The sequence below is a fragment of the Strongylocentrotus purpuratus genome, unplaced genomic scaffold, assembly GCF_000002235.5.
Source record: "Strongylocentrotus purpuratus isolate Spur 01 unplaced genomic scaffold, Spur_5.0 spur5_scaffold_10, whole genome shotgun sequence".
In the NCBI taxonomy this organism is placed as follows: Eukaryota; Metazoa; Echinodermata; class Echinoidea; order Camarodonta; family Strongylocentrotidae; genus Strongylocentrotus; species Strongylocentrotus purpuratus.
The window spans coordinates 15,895,605-15,905,759 of record NW_022145595.1 but is presented as its reverse complement, the minus strand read 5'-3'; the positions used below and the strand labels follow the sequence as shown (position 1 = coordinate 15,905,759).

Genomic DNA, 10,155 nt, shown 5'->3' with positions numbered 1-10,155 from the left:
TATAATCGATGACAAACATGTTAAAGTGGCTATACAGACATTTAAGTTGGGTATAGTTTGGGAGCAATGTTAAGATTCCCAGGTACGCCGACATTTATGAAAAGTTATTAAAAGTTAACATCGAAATGTTGGTGAATTCTTGTCGACGACGTTCACACGATGCATCAACCACATTTCAACGTTGTAACGATGTTCAAATGACGTCGAACATGTCGTATGGTCGTTTCTTCCCTCCTGGGATAGTTTCAAGTTTTCAAGTTTCATTTATTTCCACCTTTATCAAAAATAACATAATTGAACATAATGTACATGGTAATAATTATAATTAAAAACATACACTATAGAGACATAATGTACATGGTAGTAGTTATGACAAAAGTTACAATTATAAGTATGATAAATACATTAAAAAGTTAAATAAAGTGGGGGATCTACTAAAAAGCAAAGCTTGTACCTGTATTATGTAGGTCCCAGTGAATAGGTTTGTATATAAATTAGAAATCGGAATAAACATTTACAAAAGCATGTGATTATACGAGGGCTATCTTTAAGCGACGTATTTTACTAAACACAGCGTAAACATTGAGGAAAAAGGGAAAAGTTCTGTGCTTTCCTCAGCATAACCGAATCTCATAGATTAAATAAAAGGATCATAAACTGGAACAAAGCTTTATGTTTTTTCTTCTTCTAGATTCCTAATCGCAGCTTAATGTTGTGTGTGTGGAAGAACTGCATATATATATATATATATATATATATATATATATATATGTATGTAATTTGACAAACATTCATTCATAATTGCATTCATTGCATAATCAACAACAAGGAACTGATTGTATTCAGGCAAAATAATTAGACACAAAAGCACTATAATTAAAATACATTATGAAAGGTAGCTTCATAAACGAGATTTTTTTAAACACTTGTTTTTTAACCGACGTATGGCTATTTGTGGTAGGAAATTCGTTTTAATTGTGAAACTTTGTTACTGCTTCTCTCTCCGCGACAATCATGATGATGTGTAAACAGTGAAAATTTAATAATTTGATGAATTCAGATTCATGTCGGAATGTTATCAAAAGACGGCCTATTAAATCAATCATGTGTTTTGTTTTGAGTGGACTTCGGTAGAGGGCTATAGTCGTTTAACATATAACAGCTAATTGAAGAAGGATGAATACGTTTTTCTTCCCTGTTTGAACATAAATTGTAACTTGTTTTAATGATTAAACTATTTGGAGCTACGTCGGGACATCCCAGTAGACCAACAGCTCACAAGACCGACGACGTTGAACCCTCAGAAGTTGTCAGAGGGTACAAGAGACGGTCATGTCGGTCCCTTGGGTTGTCGGTCTCTGACAACTATTCAGGAGGTATGCTAGCTAGACCGACATACATGATTTTGTCAGTCTTGTGGGCTGTAGCTGAGCCATGCTATAACATTCATGCAGATAAAAACAAGTTTCTGAATAAGAACAGTACATTTAATCATTTCAGGTAGCAAAGGAACGAATTCCAAATAATTTGAAATGGGATTTGATTCAGAAATGTACGACGTGGCCGGCAGCTCGCCTTTAGTGTTTGAACTGAAAAAAATTGTAGTGTTATTGCCACGTCACATTGTACAAACTTTAGCTGTTACCAAACACAAGTGTTAATATTTCCATTCACTTGCTTTGATCACAAGCAATGTTTATTTATTTATTTATTATTTATTTATTTTTTATTTTTTATTTATTTATTTATTTATTTATTTATTTATTTATTTATTATTATTATTTTTTTTTTTTTTTGGGGGGGGGGGGGAATGATTTATTACCTTCATATTTTGAATTTTTCTTATTGAATATTATTAGTAAACTTCATTCATATACATGAACATTTTGTTTCACAATACATATATAAACAATTATATAAACAAGATTACAATTGGAGAATATAATTGCAGTCTAGAGTCTAGAGGAGAGGGAGAGGGAGAGGGAGACGGAGACGGAAGGAGACGGTAGGGGGCATGTGAATGTTTGAATCATAAAATTAGAGTAAAAACGGTGGCGTCACTATGTGGCGGTCAGGGGGCTGAAACTCTCATTAGAAAGATGGGAAAACTTTAAAAGATTAATACATAGGAATATATATCAACTCCGAAAATTCCCCTCCTTCTTTTGAAAAGATCTAGCGACGCCTCTTAATCCAAGTAATTTGTTAATAACTAGTTTGGACTCTTGACTTTTTCGGTGAGAGAAAATTCCTTTCCCCCTAACCCTGTTCTAATTCAAAATGGAAAGAAACAGAACCATCAAACATCAGAATTACAAAAAAAGGGAACATTTTCCCCAAAGCACCGCGCTCTTTCCTCGCCGAGGTTTACCTGGCGTTCCCCACCATCAACCGTCAAAGCGACTCTTTCGCTAGACACACGCCCTCACTGGTGACGAGTGACGACCAAATGCGAGCCAGGCTTTCCAAGGTCAAAGGTCATTATTTTGCTTCGATCCTCTCCGAAGAGTATCCACTGGCCTCAGTCCAAGGACATCGAAATCAAAATTGTGTTAACCATGTTCGGATTTTCATTATATATGTCATCTAAAAATGACATGATAACTGAGTTTTTTTAATTAATAATGACTTTCGTCAATGTAATTATTAAAAAAAGATAAACAAAATTTCCCGTGAGGTTGCAGTAGTGTGTCTCTTATTCTTAAAGCTATAACGGGAAGGGGAGAGAGGGAGAGAGAGAGAGAGAGAGAAGGGTGAAGGGGAAAGAGAAAGATAGAAAATTAATTTAAAACATAAACACCTGCTGCAGCTATACATCATAGTTTATAATTACCTGATTACAATATTAGTTAATGTCTATTCCATGACATGCTATTACGTGAAATTTGGACAAGGGAGGGGACTATTATTATTTGCCACTATTAATTGTAATCTTTCTTGATTGGCGTATATCTATTTTGAGGCCAAAATAAATTCCAATTAGAATAAAGGTGAACAATGAAGGTATTTATTAAAATCTCTTAGTTTCATAATTGTTTCATTATCGTCAACGTTCTCATGCAGCCATTTAGTTTTTTCCTTTTTGTATAATCAAAAGTTTAAGGCTTGGTAAAAATTAAGAAGAAGAAAGACCCGAGAAAGAAATAATAGCAGACGGATGGATAGGAAACTATCCTATCCTGAGGATGTACATCCAATTCGCCCTTGAACTTGCGACTCGGCCTGAATCTATTATATCTGGTGTTATCGTTTGCACAATGGAATAACAAAGACCTTTTTGCTCGAAATGGATGTATTGTTTTTGCAGTGAAGGAGGAAAAGTGCAGTGACGAAATGAACCCGAGATGCTCTCCGTTTATTCATCCATTCACTCGTGGGCATCATCATCATTATCATCATCATCATCTTGACCTCTTCTTCTTCCATTCCATGATAATTATCAACATCATCATCACGTACCTCCTCCTCAATTTCATGATCATCACCACCCTTATCATCATCATCATCACCATCATCATCATCACCATGGTCACCATGGCATTTGTGTGGGTTCAATTATTGAGGGGCATTGGGATCGATATGGGTGTGTGTGTGTGTGTGTGTGTGGGTTGTGTGAGGGCGGGATTCGTCGATTTGTTTCCTTCCCATTCGTGTAGGGACGACACCAATCTTACTAGTTGGAAGAAGTACATGCAAATCAGCAACGACACTGCTCAGGAGAGAGTCTGGGAACAGGTCACATCGTCTTTCTGTAACGCTCTTTGCCTGCCCTGTCTTCTTGCCCTCATACTTTATCATACCTCACAGCTATCCCACTCGTCAATCATTATCATCAGCACATCAATATCATCATCATCATCATTACACCACCACCACCACCACCACCACCACCACCACCACCAACACCACCACCACCACTATTATTTTCCTTCTCTATTGCATCATCATTATCAGGGTCCCTAAATTTGACCATGTTGGTATTATGTAACCTCTCTTACACTATAACAGCATTTTGTTGTCGAATAATAATTTTGTCTAATAGCTGTTCAATACTAATAAAAAATGTCGACTCTCTCAATCTCTCAAAAGTTTTTCAATTTTATCATGGACACTTCATATTTGCTTCAATTCCACCCAAAAGCGGAGTAAGTATGGACGAATTACTCAATGGGGTCATGTTACACAAACCCTTCTGATCAGTATAAGTCGTTAAAAAATACATGATGAAAAACAGTTATCAAAATTGTAATTTCCGACTAAATGATTGATTGACTGAAGAAATGATCTACATAGAAGGATAAGAACATTGTTGTAGACAATAAATGGAAGAAAGACAATATTCAACAAGAATCTCGTATTTTAAAGTCCACCGTTTATTATATAGTAAAAAGGTCACGAGTCGATATACGTTTGTAAAAAACATGAACAAGAAACGCTCATCACTTTTTTCTCACAAACTATTTTTTTTCAAGATCATTTCACACCCTCATATTCTCCGCTTAATTCATGAATACACCACAATCCTGTTTCCATGGAAACGTTTCATCTGATAGTCACTTGACTAAACATAATTATTTACATCTCACTTTCTTTGCATAATTTTTTTTGTTTTAACTTTCTACATTTTCTACAGGAAACTTTCAGTGAAAACTATCACGGGTGTCGTGTATTACAAAAAGTTACAAAACGGGACAAGAAATTATTTAAATAAAAGAAGTAATCATTTAAATTCTCTTAGGTACGAGCGAACATTCTTCTTGTACGTGTATAAGAACTGCAAGAAAGAGGGAAACACAAACTCGGAGATCAGAAACGAATCAAATAGAGATGTTGATGAATCAACTTATGTAGGCCTACCTTGTCTCAGTTATGAATCATTATGAATCACGGCCACTATCTAAATCTCCCTTTTCTCCGATTTCGATTAACTGATTCATCAAAATACTATGAAGTGCATCCAAGAATTATGAATTATCACAATATCACCAACTAAAATGAAAGTTTCGAAATTATATATGGAATTCTTTGGTATTTTCAAAATTAACTCTATTTTGCCATTTTGTAATGGTTCTGCATGAAATACACGTAGCCGATCCAATGTCCCACATGATATTTCAAAATGGCGAACTTTCCTGGTAAGAACAACTGATCAAGCGAGAAATTTAGAATAAAGTCATGATCTAAAATACAAATTAGAATGTTGGTAATACATAGAAATTGAGCATAACTTAGCAGAACCTTTCAAATTAATTAAGTCTTGTTCGAAAAGGGACATTTCTTTCTACTTAGGATATAACATGATTGCAAGAGACACAAACAGGAAATTGCGAAAAATTCTATGATTTTTTTCATTAACATAATCTGGTAGTAATCTATTAGAAAGAACTACCATCGTCCAAGCTTACAGATAATTAACTTTATCACGCAAGACGTCATTTACAACTAAAATAAACTACCCGATCAGAATGTTTTTACAATATCACTCACCCGGATGTAGCGTGGAAATTGAGTGTAACGTATATTGACGGTGAGGAAATTTCCGTTGAATAATTTTTCAGAATTATGGAACGAGCCTGTATGAGCCTATTGCTATACGAATCGTCTGCGATGATTAAAACAATGGATTTGCGTTAATTTCATGATATGTTAATATTCGTTTACCACGTCCCAATTCCATTGGTGGATCAAAAGAAACAAATAAAAATAACATAAAATAACAACCAAAAATGATACTTATTTTGACACGACAGCACATCTAAATGTGATCCCAACTTCGTGACACAGTGGAAAAGAGAACATAAAAAACAATAACGTAACTGTAAAACATTCATCAACATCACTAAAAAAGACATTTAGAACAAATATTCTTTTTGAACTGTACACCCCGTATTTTTCACTGTTTGAATATTTACATTAATAACGATGGTTCCATCTACCGTTTCGCGGACTTGTCTTGCACTCTTTAACTTATAGCACCATTATATTGATTTTTTAAAATTGTAAACTTTATATTTCTCCAATGACTGTCTTCAGTGTATGACTGTATAAAACTTTGTGCCATCGCTAGAAATTCGGGGAAGAAAATACCACCAAGAAAGGAACCGTAGGTACGAAAACGTTTCGTATTTCCTAAATAAAATACCTTTAGAAAATAAGGCACATGGAATGAATGTCCATAAATTGTGTTTTTTCCTTTGAAATACAGCTATGTCACAACTACCATCATGCAATGATAATTTATAATTGGCTGTAATCACGGTCTTATGTATTAAAATCGGATCCGTAAATTATATACGTAGGTATATACGTGTTGAATTTGATATAGGAACATTACAATCACATAATTATGTATAAACTAGCTCATGACGACTATTGATATGTTTTGCATACATTTAATTTCTTCTCAAGATTAGGAACTCCGGCACGAATGACGCTTGAATATTATTCATAGTAATTTAAAATTAAATGGATAATCAAAGAGTCATTTTGTTGATGATGATGACTGAAAATCAACAACCGAAACGCCAGCTCTGCACTGTGCAGCACGTTTACTCTGGCGTGTTGACAATGCACAAGTCGATTGGTAACTCTGGTAAAACTCATCGCTAACATCATAAATATTTGATAATTCAATTATCTTTCTTCATCTTTTACATGGCAAAATGTACAGGAATCTGGAATTGGTTTTTATAGATGACATTACTTCGTCGTAAATCAAGAGGGTCCGCTGAAACTCGTGTACTGGCCAGCAGCGTACTGGCAGGCCGAGAAGGTAGGGCTCTGGCGGACGGGATAGGTAAGGCCCGTCATGCTAGTCATGCTCTCCGAATGCTGCTTCGCTTTCAGACGTAGCGATGCTATGCTGTTCGTGCAAGGCTCTCGGTAGACGTACGGCGTCCCCGGCGCCGTGGCGTAGGGGCAGCCAGGCGCGGCGCCGGCTGCGGCTGCTGCTGCTGCATTGTTCAGAGTGTTCAGTTGCGAGCCGACGCCGTTCACGGGCGTGGCGGGCGAAAACGACGTCGTCATACTGGATTGGGGGTTGAAACACATGGGTTGGCTGGTCACCGACAAGGGGTTCACTGAATTCAGCGGCCATGCGAATCCTTTTGAGCTCATAGGCGCTGTAGGTTTCGCTGATGCCCAGTTACTATAAGAATATCCCGAATACAGCCCCTCATCGAAAGGTTGCATGAGTCCATTAAAATGATGTTGTCCTAGTCCGTTCTTGAGTTCATTTAGTTGATTGCGTTCGCGTTTCCTCCATTTTGCACGACGGTTCTTGAACCAAATCTGCATAAAGATAAAAAATGAATAAGAAATTATGAGCATTTAGAATAAACAGAACAAAGAGAAGAACAATCACAGATTGCAGTGACATTTTATATATCTTGACAGGGTTTCGACAAATTAAAACAAAAGTAAAAGAAAAGAGAACGCAAAAATAATTTATATCAATTATCCCTCCATCACATCGATGAATACAATATCTTGAATAACATATAATACCATTTTCCTGATTTCTTGGATCAGATGATACTTCCCACATAATTCAACTCTTTAATGTATTCACGGTATTATATAGGCCGCTAATTGATGTTTGTAAATAATTTGTACATTAATTTGTGTTCCTCGGAGGGGGGGGGGGGGCACTAGGGACATGTGCTCCTTTTAAAACCCAATACGACATACCTTTCTAATTGTATTCATGTATCCCTTTTTCATATTCTAAACCCCCTCCAATCATAAAAAATGTGATAACGTGAGAACGGTTTTTGAGTAGGCCTACATTATAATATCCTGTCATTCACAGATTAATCCTGCTATTTCCAAGGCGCCCGATTCAAAATTTACAAGACACAGAACGAAACAATACATGCATCTACACATGATCTTGATGCGGGTCATTCCAGTGCACAGGCGCGGATCCAGGATTTCTTAGGGGAGGGGGCCCAACTTTTTTTTTTTTTGCTCCCGAAAATTTGAAAATCGCGCCGGCCGAAAAGTCGCTCAGTGGGGGGGGGGGGGGGGGGGGGGGGGGGGGTACAGAGCACAATTTTTTTTTTTTTTTTTTTTTTTTTTTTTTTGCTCCCGAAAATTTGAAAACCCGCCGGCCAAAAATTCGTTCAGTGGGGGGGGGGGGGTAGTGAGCACATTTTTTTTTTTTTTTATCCTCAAAAAAATTTCGATTTGCACCCCCCCCTTGAGCGCCAGGGGGGGGGGCCCAACCCCCAAAAAAGGTTAAAATCACGTGATTTTACATGATTTTTTTCTCAATTTTGGATCCGCCACTGCCAGTGCAACATGGAGAGTTATATTTTTAGAAAGAACACAGAAACAATGTCTGAACCTGCGTATAAAAATAGACAGCATCGAGAACACAAGATTACAAGATGTATGGAGATATCTCGGAGGAAAAAAGGGCTTTACAGCGAATTATGGAAATAACATCTGGCAGGAAGAATCAAACAGTTCCATTGAAGAAATTGCACAATTGCGCTGCAACGACCACCCCCAGAAAAAAAAAGAGAAAAGAAAGAAAGAAAAAAAAAAGACCGAAGAAGAGAAAATTGAAAAAATGTAAGAAAAATGTAAGGAAGCCATTTGAGAGAAAAGGTGGTCTAAATCTTCTGTTGGGATGTATGGAACGTGGATGGTTAACTCACATATATGGAAACCACGTGTGGGACCTACTGCATCTTATACTTTGTCACTCTAAATATTTCAGCACATATATGTGATGTGCTTGTCCATCCGCACTGAATTTTCAGTGGGAAAATTAGGAGAAAGGCGATTTGGTGAAATTTTTGGAGAAAATAAAAATGGCCATGTGTTTGGCTAAATGCTAGGAAGCTTTGGCACCTTGGCAGTAACCATATGGAACGTGTTAATGTTCATGAGGAATAAGGGAAGACGGAAACTGGATGATAAAAATAAAATAAAAAATCGTTTCCTGAATGATGAAGTAATGTAGAAAAAAAGTAGAAATGTTTGGTGACTAATTCAATATTGTCAGAATCAGCTGCATACGATATTTGGAAACCATTGATACAAAAAATGTTAGCGGTACAAGCAAGGAGACCGAATATTCGGTATGATCACTAAAACCGTAAATAAATGCTTATATATACTAGTTTCTGAAAATATTGGTAATATTGATGCAATAAGATAGAGACAAAAGAAAAGAAAAAATCATTTACAAAAATGGACGAGGGTGGGGTGATACCCCCCTTTCAAAGCATACGTATTGCGAACCGAACTGTTATAGATCGAAGTCCCATGTTTTATTCAAATACCATTACGCGTCTCCAGAAGAAAAAAAATTATTCATCACAAACGAAACGATTTGTAGACATTTGTTTCCTTTTTCTCCCGAAATGTTTCATCGCCATGTTATTCTTAGACTTGCGACGGAAATGGAGTCTTTGAGTGTAGCAAGCCGAAGAAAACACGCTTTAGATCCACCATCATCACTCTCTCATTTAACACTAGAGTATATACACCTGCCCAAAGCAATCACTGTAGGTTCTACAAGGAGGGCACCAACGTTTTACATTGGAAACATATTAGTGTTACATTTCTACACCATTTGTTGTTTCATCAGTTTGCGTTTGGTTAATTCGAAATAGATTGAACGAAAATGTAATATAGAGATTCTATCACGTATTAATAAAAAAGGATTCCGTTTACATTCAAATGGGAGATTGAATGCAGTGGAAAATATTGAAAGGAAATGATAAAGGAACACAGGAAGAAAAAGTGTTTGAAAGAGGATGGGGAGAAATGTGGAAAATCAGATGGAGAAATAATGAGAAAATGTATCAACTATCGCAAAAACTTTCACGAATTCCTAGCATTGATGTAAATAATATCACAATGTTGTTAATACAATTACCGTATACATTTCATAATTATTAGGACAACGTCTTTGCTTCACGTTTTGTTTCTTTCGAAAAGGACCATTTATGTTATCATCAATGAATTGCTTATGTTAAATAACTCTCTTCTTTAATAAGCCATATGACATAAATGGCATCGTTCCCAATTGACACTCGGAGTATCTCTAAGCTTGACATCCCTTCCATTAAGCCCCGTAAAGTCACTGTTGTCTGCACCCAAGGCTTGGCGAGATCTTCGGGTGAAATCATCCATAGGATC

At 36.5% G+C, this 10,155-nt stretch overlaps 1 protein-coding gene across 1 annotated transcript in view; it reads right to left on the bottom strand.

Moving 5' to 3' along the window:
- Nucleotides 1–4,352: 4,352 nt before the first annotated feature.
- LOC592735 (pituitary homeobox x) overlaps nucleotides 4,353–10,155 on the bottom strand; it is a 57,661-nt gene continuing 51,858 nt past the window's right edge. Inside the window, exon 3 of the mRNA XM_030980143.1 lies at nucleotides 4,353–7,290. Coding sequence (XP_030836003.1) covers nucleotides 6,715–7,290 — 576 coding nt within the window. The 3' untranslated portion in view covers nucleotides 4,353–6,714. The remainder of the gene's footprint in view (nucleotides 7,291–10,155) is intronic.